General features: G+C 43.8%; 3 protein-coding genes across 5 annotated transcripts in view; 2 read left to right on the plus strand and 1 right to left on the minus strand.

The window, feature by feature from the left end:
• LOC137800387 (helicase ARIP4-like) overlaps nucleotides 1-4,353 on the plus strand; it is a 49,344-nt gene extending 44,991 nt beyond the window's left edge. For both annotated transcript variants that reach the window (XM_068597564.1, XM_068597565.1), the window contains 2 exons: nucleotides 239-334; nucleotides 473-4,353. In XM_068597564.1, coding sequence (XP_068453665.1) covers nucleotides 239-334; nucleotides 473-1,524 — 1,148 coding nt within the window. In that variant the 3' untranslated portion in view covers nucleotides 1,525-4,353. The remainder of the gene's footprint in view (nucleotides 1-238; nucleotides 335-472) is intronic.
• A 1,486-nt stretch (nucleotides 4,354-5,839) lies between these two features.
• Nucleotides 5,840-7,712, minus strand: LOC137800861 (uncharacterized). Its single transcript, XM_068598220.1, has 2 exons — nucleotides 7,421-7,712; nucleotides 5,840-7,024 (listed from the first exon to the last, which is right to left on the minus strand). Exons 1-2 carry the CDS (start codon nucleotides 7,569-7,571, stop codon nucleotides 6,555-6,557), a joined length of 621 nt encoding a protein of 206 aa, XP_068454321.1. The 5' UTR covers nucleotides 7,572-7,712; the 3' UTR covers nucleotides 5,840-6,554.
• Nucleotides 7,713-9,740: 2,028 nt separating this feature from the next.
• On the plus strand, nucleotides 9,741-19,449 carry tmem115 (transmembrane protein 115). Of its 2 annotated transcripts, XR_011079567.1 has the most exons (4): nucleotides 9,741-11,073; nucleotides 12,435-12,799; nucleotides 13,663-13,926; nucleotides 15,441-15,579. XR_011079567.1 is itself a non-coding variant. In XM_068597518.1 (3 exons), exons 1-3 carry the CDS (start codon nucleotides 10,582-10,584, stop codon nucleotides 15,736-15,738), a joined length of 1,155 nt encoding a protein of 384 aa, XP_068453619.1. In that variant the 5' UTR covers nucleotides 9,741-10,581; the 3' UTR covers nucleotides 15,739-19,449. The 2 variants fall into 2 exon arrangements, 1 of the variants encoding a protein (XP_068453619.1); XM_068597518.1 differs by lacking the exon at nucleotides 13,663-13,926 and having other exon boundaries at nucleotides 15,441-19,449.
• Nucleotides 19,450-20,021: the final 572 nt, after the last annotated feature.

A 20,021-nucleotide genomic window follows, 5' to 3' on the forward strand; every position in this document is an offset into this window, starting at 1 on the left:
TTCCAACTTTCCTTACGTGATGCTTAACCGAATATCTTTGGGTTTAGGACCATTGTTCAGACACGGCAACAAATCAATTAATGGAGAAAACTAATGAAAATAATCATCAGTTCGAGCCCTATATGGAATCACAATGCTGCAAAAGCATCTTCTCTGAGAGCCGTTTAAGCTTCATTTAATGAAGCAGGTCAGGGTGAGCTTTCACGGTCTAATTTCTCTCACCTTTTGTCTGTTTTAGGGACTTACATCCGGTCGTCGGATGGTCGAATCTTTGCTATCAGAGCAGCTAATAAGGCCAAGACTGCAGAGGAGAGCACTACAGCGCCACCCAAAGGTAGGACAACTACCAGACGGCGATGTAAAACAGATGAGGCACAGAACATAATTGACATTAAGATATTATTTAAGCCTGTTTAAAGGGTTTAATGCTTTTCCAAAAGGTAATATCTCACCCCTGGTTTCTTCTTCTCAGACCCTCAGGCCCTCCCAGAGGAAGTGTCGACCAATGGCAGCAACGGTTGCCTGTCACCTGACAGGGAGCAGCAGCCACGCCCTCTTTCCCCTGACAGCCCGGAGATCATCAGCGAGTTGCAGCGCTACGCGGATGGCACAGGAGCTGGCACCGCCTTAGGCTCCGGCGCTCCACCAGAGAGGGCAGCAGAGGTGACCGGCCCGCCTTCCACCAAACTGGCTGAGACCAACGACAGTAATGGGAGCAGTTTTGCTCTGGGAAATCTGAGCCACCACGATGCCTCTGTGACGAATGTGATCCAGCCCACTGTAGCCCAAGACCTGAGAACAGGATCCAAGCGCAAAGCCTCCACCCTTTCCCCTGATGAGCAGCCCAGTAAGCAGTCCTCTGCAGGCATTCACTCCTCAGCCCCTTTGCCCACACAAGGCTTCCCCTTCACTGGCGGCTACGGCCTCCCTCCTCTGGGCCTCAACCCTGCCCTGTTGGGTGGGTCACTGGGGCACCCGCTCTTCATGGGGGCAGGCTCGCCTTACTTCCAGCCCCCCCACACTCAGCTGAGGGACCCCAGTTACATGTACCCAGATCTGTTCGGCTTTGGCGGAGCCAGCAGCGTCCCCACCTCCTCTTCTTCCCCCTGCTCCACGACAACCACTGCGGCCGCAGTCTCCTCTTCCCCATCATCTTCTGCATCGGTCACAGCTGCCAGTTCAGTCCCAGGAGCCCTGCCGCCGTTCATGCTGAGCCCCAGCATGGTGGGCATGGCCGGGATGCTGCTGCCGGGCTTCCCTCTCTCTTACAGTCCGTCTCTGGCCAGCCTTTACACCGGGTCGATGCTTCCCGGGGGGCTGCCAGGTCCAGCCGCCACCCCTGGGCCAGCTGGAGCCAGCTTCCTCTCCCAGTACCCTCCCACTGCTGCCTCCAGTTCGTGCTCATCGTCTCCTTCCTCCTTCTCCCCTTCAGCACGGGGCCCGGTGCTGATGAACGGCAGGAATGTCAGCAGCGCCAGCAGCTCGGACGATGACGATGATGTAATCGAGGTGAGGGGACAGTGACGGACGATGCGGTTGTTCCAGCAAGCTTGATTCAATTTAAAAATCATCAAAGTGGGATGACATCCTGTTGGCCGGGAGGCAGGCTGCGAACGGCCTGCATCAAGGCAATGAGGGAAATGGACATGAAATGAAAGACAAGTGTCACTGCTGAAGTGTTTCCTCTCGTCGTCTCTACTGCCTTTGGAGAAACAGTCTGAGTGGGGACGAAGACAGACTGAACGCAGAGCGACAAATCTTAATGCTGGATTTTAGAAGATGAAACCTGAGGAAGAAAAAAAAGTTAGAGAGGGAAGAAGAAAAAAAAAATTGAAGACTTTGAGCTTCTAAGCCACTGTCCAAGACTGACTTTGAATTACTAATCACTGGACTGCTGAGTTTGGGCCTGCAGTGCCCACAAATGGCCACTAGTTGTAGTGTTGACGTTAGAGACTCTAGTTCTGCAGCTTTGCTAAATGTGGACTCGTTGCTTTTTTTAAGCTAATTATAAAGATGACGTAGGGTGCAGTTGTTGGGTTGATAATTGAATTGGCTGGTAGTTACATTTGTTGAATATCAGTAACAGAAATGGTTTTGTTTGTTAGTTGTTAGTTTGTTGAATATTACTACTGAATATTTCTTCAAATGGTAAAAAGATCAAACGGATCAAACGGAACTGTATTCAGTATTGAACTGAATGATTCACTGCCAGGACAGGGGTATTGTATGTTTTTGTTCTTAAAGAAAAGAGAGAGCAAAAGAAGCGGGATCATCTTAAATTACAGAAGAGGCGAGGAAGTATAAGACAATTACTGAAACCTTAAATTTCTAATGAAAGAATGTATCCTTAAACAAATGCCTTTCAAACCAGGCCTTCAATATTTAGGCATCAGACATGGGAAGAACTGATTCCTCTTTTTCGTTTCTTTGCGTTTTATATTTACTTTTCAAAGAAAAACCATTGCCTAAAAACAGCCAGGTGAAAATGAGAAGAACAAAACAAACAAACTGTGTTCTTGTGAGGCGTTCTCCTCGTAGCGGAGAACCAACCAACAGAAAATGCCTTTTTTGCCTCCATCCTTCTGAATGTTAACTGTGAGAGCGGAGAGGTGAAGAGAGACGGGCGCTCACCGCGGCTCTCTGACTCTCACCCACAGTCTTACTGTAGCCTAGCGAAAAGCGATGCAAAACACTCACTCAAGCCTATATCCTGTTTGTGTCCGTGCGACCCCGGAGGAACGAATCTTGCAAACCCCAGTTTTGGTTTACGCTCGTGTCGTTACTGTGTCCATAGGAATCATTTCAACAACTAAATGCATATTTAAACTCTTGTTGCTCGGTTTGGTGACAGATTCCACCTCTGCTCAGTGGTTTTTATCTCCCTTCCTCTCTGTCTCATCTCATTTTGGGAACAGAGGTCATTGTGAAACCAAACCGTTTTGTTGTTTTTGGAGAGAGAGACGGTGTAGCTTTTTGAAGAGGGCCGTGTCTTAAGAGACCAAATAATGTAAAGCAGATGGGAACTCCACCGCAGCAACACGCTCCCTCTCCAGCGTCCTCACAGTCGAGCACATGACGGTCTCTCAGCGTGACCTTGCAGGTGACGCTGCACTGCACTGTAAAGGAGACACAGACTGTATATGTCGCCTGTAGACTGGCTGACAACTGGGAAAGCTGTTTTGATTAACTATAAAACCAGCAAATCCACTCTGGTATGCACTGGTTTCGTGGGGGAAGTCCAGAATGGACCCGGAAAGAGCTTTAAAAAAATAAATGAAATACTAGCTCTTTGGTTGAAAAATAAATTCTTAACATTGTCAAGTAAAGACTGATCATTTCCTGTTCTTTATCTTCCATGTCATTTTATTGTTTGCTTATGTCAAATTTTTTTGTTCTCTTCATTTTTCAATGTTTGAATTTACCAAATGTATTTATTTATGACAGTGCATATTTATTCATTTTTATTTTTTGTACAATTATTATTTTTTTTTGTTGCTTTTCCTTATCTTGTTTGTACTAGTTGTATTGTCACATTACCATTGTTGTTACTACCGATGGAAATGACTTTTGATGATGACTTTTGTGACCCAGCACATGAACTCGCTTGTGGACCAACCAATAAGTGTGTTACTGTGCACATTAAGAGCCAGGGTAGCATCTGAGAGAGGGATCGCTTCATCATCATATCCCATTTGTGATAGGTCTGACCAGCTCTTGATTAGCAGGAACAAAAAAATGAAAAAATGGACATCAGGGATGAATTGACAATAACGCAATACTGAGCAGAAAACCCTTTTCATCCGTATGAGCTCAGATTCCTTCATTGGCATATTCTGCCTGTTCGCAATTAGGATGAAAACTTCTGTAAAGACAAAAGTCTGTAAAGACAAGAGCCATTTGAGTGCATGTAAATAAAGCTCATTCACAAGTGAAGGGTCAGAAAGTGAAGCAGTCCACTGATCATCTGAAGAGAAAGAAAACAATGATATCAAGTGTTCTTCTGTCTTAAAGTCCCACGGTTCGTTCCTGTCTCACCAGAAAATGTCCATGCGTGTCGATGGCAAACGAGCGAGTTTCCTCAGAGTTGAATCCGGCTGTCAGCTCTGCGTGTGACGCGCTGACCGACTGCTCTTTTATTTCACAGCTTTCTACTTGAATTTACATATTTATTTATACAATTCACTTTGGCCGGACGGGCCAAGCCAACTGTCTGAATTCCACTTTAGCCGAGGAGTAGATTAAAGCTGCTGTCTTCGAGGATCGGCTCTTGTTGAAGCCTGTTGTTGATCATGTGTATGACCTGGGATTACTTTTAGATCCTTTTTTTGGTTTTTGCTTTTTGAAGTTTGTAAATAAAAAGAAACATGTTCTAAATAATTTGTTCCCGAATTTCATTACAACTATTGATTTTAAAACACACACTAAAGATATTATTAACAACCATAAGTATTTTTACTTATTTACTTGTCTTATTCATTTGCACTCATATACATGTCAGTACATAGAATGTAATTTTTACACTATATTTTATGCCTGTGGCAGTGTGGAATCAAATTTGATATGCTATGGTAATTAAGACAATGAATTATCCCTTCAATAATGACAGTAGTGCTCTACCCTTCTTTTGAACTCAATGTGCATTTCTCACAGAACATGACTGAACACAGACTTACTCGTATTTATATAGTTTATATAATTTATATTACTGTAGTGCTTTCTGTTGACTTCTGCACCAATGGACTTAATACGCACAGTCTGACATTGTAGACAATCCTGCAGGTTAAATTGGTGGTAGAGCATCAATATAGTCCCATAATAATGAGTTCATGCAGGTAAAACACGCTGCTGTCTGTAAACATGTCACTAAACCTGAAGGATTTCTGGTGACTTGATGTGTGGAATTGGATTGGTTACACATTGACTTGTTGAAGACAGCGGCACCGTGGTTGGAGAGGCAAATCTCCCCAGAGTTCACGTCGACCTCGCAGTCTGCTCGGCATCGTAGGACTCGGAGCTCAATAGTGATGACAGTTTTGCTTCCAGTGACCGGTAAAATGGAAGACAGCAGGCGTGAGCGGCTCAGTGACTGCCGTGTCACACCAGCATTGATGATGGCCATACACTCGATGTTGTCCATTACCAGAGTGTTGTTCATTTAGTGCTGTAACAACTAGCTTAAACAGCAGCCCAGAGATTTGACCCTCTCTTTGGCCTGGCAGGTGTCTCAAACACTATGTCTCTTTGTCTGACATTGAGGTGGTCGCTCCCAATGATGGCTGCCGGCTGCTGCACAGATCCAGGATCTCATCCGAGACATAAATGATGTGGTGCAGGATGGAGAGGAAAGCTGTGTGCCTCAGCTCGGGCAAGTGGTAGAAGAAATTATTATTATTATAATATTATAATATATTTATGTGCATATTAAGTGACCATTGCTGCAGAAATGTACTTTTACAAAGTCAACAGAAAGCACCAATTAAATTAATACACATTATATAAATACCAGAGAATCTGTGTTCAGTCCTGCGTTCTGTGAGACGTGCACATTATTTGAGTAATTTGATGTTCGAAATGAAAAGTAGAGCACCATAATTATTAAAGGGATAGTTAATTGTCTTAATTACCACAGCGTTTTAATTTAAATGTGGTGGTAAATTACTATCAGAATCAGTTTGATTAATAGGAGGCAGAAAGTGATGTAGCCTTATTTGTACTCATTAACGGCAGGTTTTATTGTGGATGGAATAAGGCTCTGCCTTTTGAGTATGAAATAACAACTTGATCACCAGGTGAATACCCAACACTATTTGGACTAATTATAGATAATCATTGAGAGTTATACCAAAAGCCTAAAGTGAATATGAGACATCTCATACTTATGTGACTTTTATTTTGTTAAAGCTCCGACTAGCTGCAGTTATTCAGAGAGACGTCAACTCGCACAACACGAGAAGAAGTCTGGTGTTCGTCTCCAGCTTCATGTCTCCATCCCAGAGACCAGTGTTTAACATGCACAGAGAAAACATGTTTCACGAGTTTACAACTCATTACATTATAATACCATAAATAATGCTTATATATGAAAGAGGTAAGAACATTGATTTGATTGTTGTTGTTTGTTTTATTCATTTCTTTGCGATAACCTGATCACCAGGGAATACCCAACACTGATAGCACTAATTGGAGATAATCATTTAGAGAGCCTAGAGTGAATATTGCCAATACACAGTGCTGCTTCACGACAAATCACTAGCCACTGCGTAGCTCTGTGTGTTTATTGAAATCAATTCAGTTCAGTTTGTACAATCTGTACATAAAGGACCTCAACTCGAAATCAGGAAAAACTCCCCAAAAATAGAAGAAGAAGAAAGGACACAAGGACAAAAAAAAGGGAAGAAACGTTTGTGAGATAAACCAAGGAGAATCACTATCCTCGGATGGACAGAAGCAATAAGAGTCCTAATTGTCAAGATGCTTCAGTCTCCTCCTAAGGGAGTAGGACGCACTCGGACCGGGGCCATCGATGTTGCACATTGTCCCCCCCGAACTACCGTCTACCTCTGCGTCTGCATCAGAGTCTGTGTCTCCAGCATTTTTCTTTTCATTTTTGCTAATTCAAAGTCTCTTCCCTGCATGCTCCTGCCAAAGGTGCCCCTACACTTTTTCTTTAACATCAGACAAATGTTCTCCAGCAGCGTACGCTCTTCTAACAGGACCGTGCGTTCGTCAATCAGGCGCTTGAGTTCGTCGACCATACTCTGGCGTGCGTCCATCAGAAGATTGTGTGAGTCCTTTAGGAGCGTGCGTTCGCTGCACGCCTCTTTGAGTTGCGCCCGCAAGCTATGGTTCCGATTCAACACTGCCTTGAAATTCTTTTCGAGAATTTTCTGACTTGTCTGGGTCGTTTCTCTCATGCGCATGATGCTCTTGCCCAGCTTCATTTGGTACCTCCTGTCCAGAGCAGCATATTTCTCTTGCCAAGGCTTTTCTTGGAGGCTCAGCCGATTTTTAACATCATTAAGCTCTGAAATGAGATTTTCGTTAGTCAGGTTGAGAGACTCGATTTTCGCCTCCAAGGTCTCTTTGCTCCGGAGGTGTTCGGCTTTCCCCATCAACGTCTCGTTTTGTGACACTCTGAGTTGCCGAGACAAATCCTCTCTGTCCTTGAGGAGTTCGCGGATTATACTCTTTGACTCAGAGAGTTTCACTGCTTCTGACTTGTATTTTTCGATCATTTCGTCCCGCTCCTGATTGCTAAGGCTGACTTGGATTTGAAGAGAGACGACAAGTTCTGACTCCCTCTCATTTTGCCTCTGAATATTCTTTAATTCATTGTCAATTAACGCTTTCATACTGAGCAGAAAGCTTAATTCTTCGTCAGCTTTAGAAATTTGACATAAATTAGGCTTTTTAGTCTCACCTTCTTGCTGAAATTCCATCATCTTATTCTGCAGACTTGTGATCTGGACGTTGTTGGGATTCAGAACCGTTATCAGACAGTGTTCTGGGGGAGTTTCTGAATGCTCCTGACTACTAGCAGCCTGGTTTTCCTCGTTTTGTATTTTATCCATTCTATATATTCACTGGTAAATAAAACTGCAGTAATGGAGAGGTTAAAAAAAACTTTGGTGGATATGTCCTCTATTCACAGAGTTATGGAAGGTCAGATTCACCTTTCATTTCTATGGCTGGATGTGCCTTTGATGAGTTGAGCTTCAGAGTTCTGGTGATGAGGTCATCAGGGAATCCGTGATGCATTCCATCTCCATGGATACAACATGGTGCTGTGTACGCTCAACTTTGGGCCCACACTGACTCGCCATACTTTAACGTAGAAACCTAATTTAAAGTTTCAAACATTAACAAAACTTTGGACTTTACTCGGTCAAATGTGAATTTTGAAAGCCAGCACAGTTTCCTTGTCATCATTGTTCAAGTTTCAGGAACATTTTGGGGACGTTTCAAAGTTTATAATGGGTGTGTATCGTGTAACGCTCTGATGTATTGTCTTTTTGATTTTGATTATCTTAGACTAAGCAGCAAATTATATGAGCCATACCAGGACTGCTGACCCAGATACAAATCTGGGTTAGGGCAGGTCACTTCCTGTTGGGATTTGCGTGTCCATTACTGGTTAGGATCCTCTGCAGGCAGAAGTGAGTTCTGGGCCCTATTCCACGTGGTTCAACAAATTCGATCAAAAGTCCCATTATCCAGCTTAACCTAACGAGATGATTGACTACAGGATATGTCTGTTCCACGAAGGTGGATCCGCCCACAAACGGTCTCGTTCATTCTAACCATTGGAACATTGGAACTTCCAATATACCATTGTAAGCTTTTGTATGAAAGCAATGTTCAAGTACGTTTCCGGGGGTTTTATTTTGAAGGGGGGAAACGGAAGCAGAGATGTTGAGAAATGTTTGTGGTGAAAGAGGAAAAAAAGACGAGAATAAAGAAGTGGCCGACCTGGCTAAACGACCGATCATTGAGTTCGTATTTTACAGTACAGGCGCAAGAAACCCTCGGCTATACCATCAACAATGACTATAAATAGCCATACTCACGCGACGATCACCCAGGACTAGGAATTTAAAAAGGGATCATGTTTCCTAAACCAGCATATAGTACTTTGCGTTATCAATAACCAATGACGGAGACAAATCAGCAGTAAGGCCGAGCTCCCCCTTGTGGCACCCGGTGGTAAGCCGTGCGGCAGTGGTCAGCCAGGCGGCGGCGTGTCCGACGTGTCTGCGGCGGCATCTCTTGAGTGCATGAGTCATCAAAAGTGTTGTATGAGTGCTTAATTGTGGGAAGTGCATATAGAATGTACCACGAAGCAAAGCAACTATATTATCTCGGGTTGTTTGGTGTTAATATTTTGTGACGCTTGAGGTGGTTATCTTTCTGTTTCTGTAAACTGAGTGAAGGTTGCGGTCGGGTGTCCTTGTCCCATGTGTTTTTGTTCCAACATTTGTCTGTGGTTTGTCTTTTTAGTACATGTGAATTGAGTTCGAATTGTTCAAATGAATGTGTCTGCGTTGTTTTGTGTCTTTATCAGAGTATAAGTTGCCTTAGAAAAGAAAAAAATAAACCTTGTTTGGAGATTTAAATGTGTAAATTACCCATTTTTGTGGACAATATTATCAGACTAAAGTAAAAATAAATATCTGACATAATGTAATAACGCAGTATTTCTACAGGAGAGAGAAGTACAACTACCACAGAGAATAACAATGTGTACTTCCCCTGAGTGTTTCATTTTCCTGGTGCGTTATATACTTCAGCGCTATACCTATACTAAACCTCAATAATACTCACAACATCATCTATCAAATAAATTATGTTCTAACCCAGCTTAACTTTTAGTTGTCAGCGTGGTTAAAAGGCCTGTAAACTATTGTTTTGAGTTACTTTAACAGCTCTATTGGAAACAGTATTCCAGCGTATGTGTCTGCGGCTTTTATTGTGAAGGAGAAAACGGGAAAAGAAAAAATAATCATAATAATATTTGTATTTATAGAGCACATTTACACAGACAAAGAGGTCACAAAGTGCTGAACATATTAAAAAACACATTAAAAGATGGGGCAGCAAAAAACTATTATTGTATTATAAAGTATGCGGACCGTAACCCTCAGCTACGTGCCACTCTTTGATAAAAAAAAAAAAAAAAAAAACTCGGTTTCCCAGAATGCTCTGGGGTTGAAACGTTACGTTACTTGACGTTTGTTCACCGCTTGTTGATGACGACAGGCAGCGCAGGTCAGTCGCTCAGAGGTGTTCCTGGGAGGAGGAGTGCCAGTTTAGATAACAAACAAAAAAAACAGTTTCTCCTGCGACTTGCTCTTGAAACACGGAAGAACGAGCTCGTAACCGAATGAGGCTGCGGCAGCGTGAAACCCCGGCAAGCTGCCCGCGAAGAGGCGCCGCTTCACGGACGTCTCTCACGTTGTTGTGAAGGCCTGTTGCTAGCTGCTGGGGATCCGCGGGCTAGTCCGGGAGACACCGGGCCGATAACGAGAGAGAGCGCAGGGGACCCGGACGGGAGCTCCGTGGGCGGCTAGGAACTGGACGCTGGCTGCCCCGTTTAAATTGAAACGAAGACGTCATCTCTCCGGCTCCACTGTGGCGGTTATAGTTTATTCAGTAACTCGAGCTTTGACACTAGCTAACATTAGCTACCGTGTGTTTACAAGCTAACTCCGCCCAGACCCCTCACAAGAAGTTGGCACTTGGAGGACAATTTTTTTTCTTTCAGGATTTGCAATTTGTGGGTGCCACCACCACCTGGTTGTGCTTCAAAAGGTCTCACTCGGCTATCGCATCATCAGGCGTATCTGCTGCTGCCCAAAGTTGTGTGACCTCATCTGAATAGAAAGGAGCGGACTTTGACGTGTTGATAACCAAAGATACCTTTTAACCAGTCGGTATCCCGGATGAAGGCTCACAGAAAGTTGTGGAATCTCTCGCTGTCGGGTCTCACAGGTGTCACCTGTTCCTCTTGGCACCGCTGATCTGACACGTACAACATCTGCTGCGCCACAACCCGACCGATCTGTTGTCCGATCCGGGACCACGATGAATCGTTACCTGCCGGTGGCGCGGCAGCACTTCCTGGCCGCCCTCGCCAGCACCAGCGTGGTGGTGAAGAGCATCAGCGCTGTGGTGGTTCTCCTCTACCTGCTGTCGTGGGCGGTCGACGCCCCGTACGCCCTGGGGGTGACCCCGGGCTACCTCTTTCCTCCCAACTTCTGGGTGTGGACGCTGGCGACACACGGGGTGGTGGAGCAGCACGTCTGGGGTGTGGCGGCCAACGTGGGGACGGTTATGGCCTGCGGGCGCCTGCTGGAGCCCCTGTGGGGCGCCCTGGAGCTCCTGATCTTCTTCGCGGTGGTGAACGTCTCCTCGGGCCTCCTGGCGGGCCTCTCCTACCTGCTCACCTACGTGGCCACCTTCGACCTGGACTACCTGTTCGCGGTGCGCATCCACGGAGTGGCCGGGTTCCTGGGAGGCGTCCTGGTGGCCCTGAAGCAGACCATGGGAGACACTACGGTGCTCAGGGTGCCACAGGTGAGGCTCACGTACGCCATGAAGTAATGTCTGCCCCTGCATTGGTGCTCAATGGCTCAACTGAGCCTGTGAATAATACCAGGGCAGGGAGATATGGCTTTGTTTAGTTTAAAGTAACACAGAATTTTCAGAAGTGACGGATCTCATGCCTCAATTTACATAACGTGTGACTCAATATCAGCCATTTGTGTCTTTGTCAGTCTATGGAGCACAGGATCTACTGTGTCCTGCATGTTTTTAGCTAAAAACATAGGCACTGGGAGTTGACAAGACAGCTTTTCATAATAAGGACGATAGAGTTAAATCTGTAAACATGCACACTTAACCGACAGCCTACTTTTTGGATTGAATGAAGGCTGCTTTATTTGTGCTGGAAGTCCTTGTGTGGTGAAGCCCATGATGTTTTTCCCCCTGATGTTCAGGAGTGTTTCTTCCAGTTTCCCTTGAGGTTGTAGTTTTGTGTGTGTTTTTTTTTCATGAAAGCATCCAGTTATGTGTCTTTAAGTCCCTTACTAACACTTTGGTGAAAAACACCAAACAGGACACTGCAACCTGAAGCCGTTAAAATAACAAACTCGTTTATATCTAATGCAGGACTTGAAAGTGTATAGTGTGCCTTTTCAATGGGATGACTTCCCAGATTCTTGAATTGTAATTGTAATCTTAGAAAGGCATAATGTTTTGTTTTTTACTCATTACATACAAGTATCATTTCGTTCATTTAGGGGTTTTTTTGGTGATGTGGTAGTATCTTTAATTGTTTTGTGAGCACACCCTTGTTTTATTCAGTCTATGGAGCGCACACATGTCAATTATAGTGATCTTCCTGTTGGACTTAAGCCATAAAAGCCAGTGGTTTAACCGCTGTTCACTGGTTTGATTGGTTTGTGTTTGTGCTCTCTGGTTTAGGCGTCTGATTCACTTTCAATTTGAATTAATCTGATGCTCTTCTGTAGTTTTTTTTTCTACTAAAGCACATATTAGCTACACATGACTAGTGTGTATTTTTTAAACTACCAGATGGCTTTTTGTTCTTGTTATGAAAACTGGGTTACTTGACTTTAATCCTCTTCATCTCCGCTGAGCAGGTCAGGAAATGTACTCTATCAAAACTCTGGTAAATGTTAAAAAAAAATGACTCCCACCCTGACACGTAACCAGCTATTGTTTGCTGTTCCAATTCCTGAATCCAGCTGACTTGACTAAATTGTGGGAACTGGCAGCCAAGGTGGTCCACAGGCAAAATGGTAGCTGTCCCTTTGCCTGATTACGCCGGTTCACTGGAACTAAAAGCTGTCTACCCCCCCCCCCTCTCCCCCCCCCCCCCCCCCCCCCCCCGCCTACCCTCTCTCAAATCACAGGTGAGACTGAAGGCAGCCCCGGCTTTGGTTCTCCTCCTCCTGGCCTTGTTGCGCCTGTCGGGGCTGCTTGACAGCTCTGCTGACCTGGCCGCCTTCAGCTTCGGCGCCCTGTCCGGCTGGGTCTACCTGCGCTTCTACCAGAGACACAGCCGGGGCCGCGGGGACATGTCGGACCATTTTGCCTTCGCCAGTTTCTTTCCTGAGGCGCTGCAGCCGGTTGTGGGGCTGCTGGCGGGCCTGGTGCACGCTGCTCTTGTGAAGGTGAAGGTGTGCAGGAAGATGGTGAAGCGGTATGACGTAGGGGCCCCCTCCTCCATCACTATCAGCCTGCCAGGGACCGACCCACAAGACGCAGAGAGGAGGAGGTGAGTCAGAGCAAAGAAAGAGCTAAATATTTATCGTTGGTCACACCGCCTTTTAAACGGTATTTTATTTATTCATGGTTCCGTTGAAAACGTAGTCATCAGGTGTATTCTACCCTAATGGTCTAAAAGCTATTTTAGAAGCTTTGAATAATTAAAATCTTAGTAAATAATATTCTCCAATTCAACCATTGAGCATTAACACAAAATATTGTTGTTTTAAAGTTTATTTTTGACTTCAAGTGTCAGCAGCTGAGAAAACAGTCTTCAAAAACCATAATATACTTACTACTAAAGTTTTTGTGATAATTTAAAAATGTTTCATCAGCAAAATATTGTTGAATTATATGAAATCCAGATGGTCAAATTCATACTCCAGGCAGAGACAAGAAACAGAAACTAGGTTGTTTTTTTAGTTTCATTTACTTAGGAAAGCTTTGCTGAGCCTCTGTGCCCTCTTTACAGTAATACTTCTTAAACAGTTCCTTCATACAGCTCACTTATAATAATATTATTATAATACTTTAATTTTATATAGCGCTTTTCTAAATACTCAAAGACGCTTTACATAGGGCAGAGACAAACAGAAGAAAATTAAAAATAAAAAGATAATAGAGCAAACAAAACAAACTGGAGAAGCTTCAACGAAGTGAGTCGTGTAGTTGAGGGTATGGAGCAGGGGTTAGCAGGTGAAGGGTGTGGAGTAGGGGTTAGCAGGGTTAGGTTGCTATTCCTATGCATGAACATCTTGGGGGTGTGGCCCGGTCCAATAAAAAGTAGTCCTGTTGGTTTTGCCATGCTTCGGTTAAACAGAGAACGTCCAGATCATTGTCAGTTATCAAATCAACAATGTGCTGACTGGTCAGCCAGCTAGCTGTCCAGGGTGTAGACTGTAGCCGTGGAGAGCAGGTGAGGCGACAGGCACGTCAAGATAATCCACAGCAGGCAGGTGATCAGAACATGACAGTGGAGAGACCATCCAGACAACGCGCCTGAGAGCAGTAGTTTGGACAGGAGTATCAGCAGGGAGCCGGCTGGCCTCTCGAAAACCACCAGCTAGCGAGAGAGTGTCAGCTAGCCAACTTGTTGTCCAGGAAGTAGACGGCAGCAGTGGAGAGCAGGCGCAACAGGTAAGCCAACAAAGGCAAGACAAAACGTTGCAATAGAAAACAGAGAAAAATGGCTATGTACGTAGAATAAACTTAACTACACACTTAAAAAAAAAAAAAAGTATGTCAAAATGTGAATACGGTAGAAAAAACAAACAAAAACTGTGTCAGACGGCACGGCGTTAGACTCTCCAGCGTCCCCGTTATATATCAGCTCACGACTCGCCTCTACATCACTCTCAAGCTGTCGGAGGTTAGTTTTTCCTCCTGTTCTATTGTCTAGTGGACACATACACACTCAAACACACACACACACACAGCTGCGCTAACATAAACAGTCACACAGTTTCCCATGTTAAGCAGCGGCACAGTTAGCGAACAAGTATTATTGCATTTTTATCCAGAAACTGGTTGAACTTGATTATGTTTGTTTGTGTATTGCTACTCGTTGGACTCGTGAAATGTGTTAAATATAGCTGCCAACTGAATGAAGCTAAGGCTTCTGTAAATGCTTTATTTTGATTAGCTGCGGTCTGCTATCTGCTGAAAAGGGAATAAACCTCCAGTATAAATGGGGAGATTTAATCAATAAATGATACATTTCATTCCAAAAATGACACAATTAATTTAGAAAAATTGCCTGTTTTTCTGATCCATGTATTAAAAGACAGTATCTGCAAATAAGTCTGTTTAAAAAATATTTGTTTGTTTTATGATTTTTTTTTAAGTCTTAAGCTTGGGTTTCTAATGAGAAACCAGCAAGAGTACGGTAAATAAAAAGGTTAATCTGAAAAATCCCAGCCCAGTGTTACTAACTCAAGTAGCGAGCAACACTAGCTCCAAAAGTTGCTAAATCTAGCAAGAAAGTTGCCATGTTCGTAACAGACTCTTCAGACCTCCCTAGGGAAACCCCTCGCCCAAAATTAGCATTGTAATCATAAACTATGAACATAGCTGCTGTTAATCCTCGCAGTTGTCAAGCTAGCAGCTTGTGAAACACTCCGGTCATGAACAACGAGACCGCAGACAGGCAGGTTTCCTTTCCAGTCATTACATTTGGGCTGAAGGAAAGTGATTGGACAGGCTAATTACAGTGTACTAACATTCACAGGTACCGGATTTTGTTCTTAGAGGAAAAATGACCATTTTACCAAAAGTATCTTAAATGTGTACCAACACTGCCTTAAATAAAGTCAGGAACTTTGCAGATATCTGGACACTACTTCATGTGTTGCATTACAATATATCTGCCCTGAACCAACTGAAGGCACTGAACCTCCAAAACTGCTCCAATGCTGCACTTTTTCCTACCCTGTGCACTGCACGTGTCAGAACTTTGTTTGTTTAACTGATGAGGGGTTATTTACTTTAGTTGTCTTGACAGTTCTTTCTCTCTTTCTTTACTAGTTTTCTACAGCTACAACCACAATCGGGCATCCCTTGTATGCGCCATACAAGGGATGCCGCTATGCATCATTCTGGGATAAATTATCCATATTTCTCTCTTTCTTTCTTTCTTTCTTTCTTTCTTTCAGACAACTGGCCCTCAAAGCTCTGAACGAGCGTCTGAAGCGCGTGGAGGACCAGACCGCCTGGCCCAGCATGGACGATGAGGAAGACGAGGATGAAGACGAGGTCCGAACCGACACACAGCTGCTCCTCCCAAGCGCGTCCTCCTCCACGCCGAGACCACCAGGGGGGCCTGTCGGCGCCTCGCTCTCCTCCACCTCCTCGTCCTCGATGTCCCAAAGCAGCGGAGGGCTGTCCACAGGCGGAGCGCAGCACCCGGAGTCCAGCATCATCAGCTTCGAGGACGCCCCGTCTAGGTCGTAACAAAAATGAATGCGCGTACACGGAAAGGCACGATCTGTTGGGTGTCACTGGCAGGTGTACTGGTGTACTCGGCGTCTGTCGACAAGTATACAAATATGCTCAGTGAGTAGGTATACGCCCGATATCGCACACGGAAACACAGGCAACATGTTTGACCAGTACACACACACACACACACACACACACACAGACAGACACACACTCAGACACACACACGCACACACGTCCGTGCCCCTACAAACACACTGTCAATGTCATCACAAAGGCCAAAAGGGGGCGCCAACTGTCCAGCGCTCTCAGTTCAGACACTCTGTGTAGTTGGACACACTGAACACTCGGCTCTTCTCTCCCTTCCTGCATAACGACCGGACGCCAGTTCAACCAAAAATTCTGTTTTTCCCAGACTTGATCCCAACTCATGGAGGTTGGTCCCACCCGTCATGTGTCGCTTTCTCCTGCTTTCTAAATAAATAACAAAATGGGTGTCCTATAGTACAATTTTTTTACAGTCTTTTTCAGAGCAGCCACAAGAAAGCCGTCGGTGACGGGCGGAGACTCACGCTGAATTCTTGATGAAATACGACTGAAAGTGACTGGTGCTTTTAGTTGTTGATATTTAACCAGGTGTGTGAAGGAGGAAGTGTGACAACTTAGCCGAGGTGCTGGACCAGAGAACAGAAGCTGCTGCAGGTCCCTCCTGCTGATGAACTGTGATAGAAAACTAAAAGATTTTTGAAGAGGTGCCGGGTGAAGAGAGTTTTACGCACTATTTTCATTTGTCTCTCGAACAACATTTAGGCAGAGAAATGGATCGTGTACCCACTTATATTTTTATCCCCATTTATCTTTAAATGGAGAACAATTATGTTTTTATGGTTAGGGTTAGGGTTTTTCTGGGTCTGTTGATGACTAAACCCCTCCCCCACCCGCCCCATGGCATTCATGCACACTGATTTGTGGATGATGATCCTTGTTCTACGAGTTACAACAAACTGATTCTGTTTTGTAGGTCAATACTACTCCTGGTTAATACTAATACTGCTCCAGGAGCATCATCCTGTATCCTTTTACACCTACTTGGATCTGAAACGATACATGAATCAGGAAAAGCTGTTCAATTATCTGGGTGCATGTGATGCAGAGAAGTCACTCTGTCATGGTTTTTGTTAGTCATTCGGCACCATCACAAATACAAAGCTGTTGTTTTTTTTTGTTTTTGCAGATTCATAGTTTGTATTTATGCTACGTCAAAGTCTGCTCTGATTCTGATTCATATCTCAGACTTGTGAGGATAAACATTAACTCCACAGACGCCTGTATTGATCAGTGATCAGCCAGGAAAATGTTTCCCAGTCTCATCCTTTGCACTTGTAACGTCTTTCATTTCTTCACTCACGATGCCAAGCAGCACTAGTGCCGAACATTTTTGATTTGTTCCTTTTTGCATCCAGTTGTGGTCGAATCATTGAATCCCCAAATTCTCACCTGTGCGTGTGAATTCAGAGTAGCCAATGAGTGATGTCAGCCGTCGTAATGTCAGCCAACGTAATGTCAGCTGTAGGAAGTTTTTAAACGTGTGATATTCAGCTTGAAAGGGTTTCCAAATGAAAAATCCCAGTAGATTATGCTGCAGGTCGTTTGTGGTCCGACTGCTGTTGCATCTTCGTTGGTTTTATTCCACAAACCGTATTGGAAAAACGAAAAACAGCTGATTGATGAGCACTGCCGTTTTGGTTTAGATTACTCATTTACCTCGGCTGGGTCCCTAAGACACATAGAAAAAAGAGATTAAAATCTATAAACTACACATGTTTGAATTAAGATATTAGATGTTTAATTCCAATTTAAATTAATGCTGTTTTCCATGTTCAATCATCTGACATTTGTTGTGTGAAGAAGAATCTCGCGGCGCTGATCAGTTATATTTGTCACTGACTGAATTGACAGACTCTAAATTTGAAAACTAATCAAATGTAACAAAAGACGGAGCGGCTTAACCGTGCCATCTGTCGCCCACTATCCCAGAAGGGATTTTCGGAGGATTTTGGAAATGTGAGCAAAGACCCGGCAAGTTTACAGTTTTATCAACGACTGTACTTCATATCCCATAAATGCCATGTGAATATTGTGTGTGCGTACGTTCTGGTGGAACAAGTCAAATGGAGAAAAAAGATGTTGAGTTTTCAAGAGTTTTGATTATTGATCAGCTTGCGCTTTTCTCTGAGACATCCTGTGTAAACTTTTTAGCCCGCTGCGGCGCCGTCGTAATTTGAGAGTTTTGAGGAAGAGTGTCACAAGATTGGCCTTTTGGTCAAACGACGCCATGTGATGACGAAACAATCGATCATGTCACCAATTTAGTGACAAATGCTCCTGGGAAACATTAGCAGTCTGATATTCAAACTTGCGATGACCTTCAACTTTGTCCTTGTAGATTTCCAGCCCACGGGTATGTAACACCCGACTCCTTATGTTATGTACGGCAACATGCAAACGAAACATGTTTTCAGTTCGGACTCTTTGATTAACGGTCTCTGTTCACCAGATGGAAATGTTTTATGTGTAGGAAGTGATAAGCCATATGAGAGCGATGAAGTTCTGTGTGTTCTGTCCTGTGTTTCCCTCCTCCTGCTCATTTCACCGTGCTCTTATTCTTTTGACGAGAAGATATTTGCGTCGTATTCTTTTATGAATTATGTCAAATCAAACTTCAGAGTGTCGTCAGATATCTGAACCCTCAACCCGCCTTTCTGCTGTCAAAAGCATTCATGGGAGTGTCCCAAAAATATCTAAACCAGTGCACAAAGTAGCTACAGACGGTCAGCGAGCAGTCTGTTGAAGGTAAACGTGAAGCTGCACTTTTTGGCTGGCAAGAGCGAGTTGTGGAATAACCCCACAAGATCCAGTCTGACCAAACCTCTCCATCCCTGTTTTCTTTTGTTTAGTTATTTTTCTCTCTGTATTTATATTTTTCTGACTGCAAACATCCTGCTAGTGAAGAAAAGAATGACACACGCACCACCTGTGTGAATAATGACATTTTACAGTCGGTGATGCCAAGGATAATAAATGGTGTTGCTCATCAGCGGACGAGCCCTTTTTTTGGTCCATAATTAGGCAACTGGTTGCTCTGAATAGCATTATGGCTCCATAAACTGTTCATAAGTGTTTCACCTAGTCCACCCATATCTCGTCATTATCAAAGTCACGCCACACAGGCAGGTGTACTGCTTTTAGCCCTCAGCAGGTGCTTCACCCAAACGATTGGATTCCCCCATTTGGTTTCCTATCAGAGTGGACGGTGGTCTTTGTGTCAACTGAAATTAATTGAATTTTAATGGAATCAGGGGAAGAAATTTAAAGTTGAATATTTGCCACATCTTCATTTGCAAGTACAAATCAATCGCAGCGTCAGGTCGAAAATGACGTGACGACATCAACCATCGTTTGGTTTTCCACAACCAGTGGCTTCACATTTTAGCCAGGCAGGCAACACATTTCATGAAAAGCAGTTCGCTTCGTAGAGTTACAGATGAGACGGCAATGGTTTGTTTTAAAAAATAAAATGAAGACATCTTCATTGATTTTATTTTCCTTATCTGACCTGACTTTTTCACCAACAGATCTTATTCATACTAATAAAAGTCTCTCAGCATTGTGGCAGTTGCACAGACTTTTCTGTTTTAGTTTTCAGATATTCCTTTATCTGTATATGAAATAAAAGACGATTGTATAAAATGAAAACCAGCGTTTCAGTCCCTTTGTTGCGTTACTGTTTGTGGTGCTTGCTATCCTGCTGTCGAGTGTAAATGTGATTGTTAATCATACACTGGGCTGCGTGGTGGCTCGGTGGTTTGACCTCAAACATCCCACCACAACCACAAGTCCTACTCAATTAGTCTATGAAGGGAAATGCCAATATACTTGTAATTTGAAGGAGACACTCTGTTTTGTGGTTTGATTTTACACACACTTTCCTGTTTATTTATGGATTACCAGCTATCACATGAGTCAGCCTCTATAGAGTGTCCCATTTTAAACTTTCTGACACTGTTGCACTAGAGACTGCCACAGTATTACAAAATAATTGAGAGGGTTGACACTAGTAAGAAAGTAAGAAAGAAACATGCACTTTTATTAATCCCCTTGGGGAAATTCTTCTCTGCATCTGACCCTTCTCAAGTCAAAGGGCACCTAAGTGTTAAGACTAACTTTATACTGTACTATACAGTATTAAGTGTGTATAAAGTATATACAAGCAGTGATTTAATCAAAGTCTGATC

The sequence above is a fragment of the Clinocottus analis genome, unplaced genomic scaffold (assembly GCF_023055335.1).
Source record: "Clinocottus analis isolate CAN_PGR_092001 unplaced genomic scaffold, fCliAna1.0.p SCAF_4, whole genome shotgun sequence".
In the NCBI taxonomy this organism is placed as follows: domain Eukaryota; kingdom Metazoa; phylum Chordata; class Actinopteri; order Perciformes; family Cottidae; genus Clinocottus; species Clinocottus analis.

What these genes read in the sequence shown, in the direction of transcription:
- tmem115 (XM_068597518.1), top strand. Translation starts at nt 10,582, where the DNA reads ATGAATCGTTACCTGCCGGTGGCGCGGCAGCACTTCCTGGCCGCCCTC. An exon ending in CGGTGCTCAGGGTGCCACAG is followed by an intron (nt 11,074 to 12,434) that starts GTGAGGCTCACG and finishes CTCAAATCACAG; the next exon opens with GTGAGACTGAAGGCAGCCCC. An exon ending in CAAGACGCAGAGAGGAGGAG is followed by an intron (nt 12,800 to 15,440) that starts GTGAGTCAGAGC and finishes TCTTTCTTTCAG; the next exon opens with ACAACTGGCCCTCAAAGCTC.
- LOC137800861 (XM_068598220.1), bottom strand. Translation starts at nt 7,571, where the DNA reads ATGGATAAAATACAAAACGAGGAAAACCAGGCTGCTAGTAGTCAGGAG. An exon ending in GATGGAATTTCAGCAAGAAG is followed by an intron (nt 7,025 to 7,420) that starts GTGAGACTAAAA and finishes ATCTCATTTCAG; the next exon opens with AGCTTAATGATGTTAAAAAT.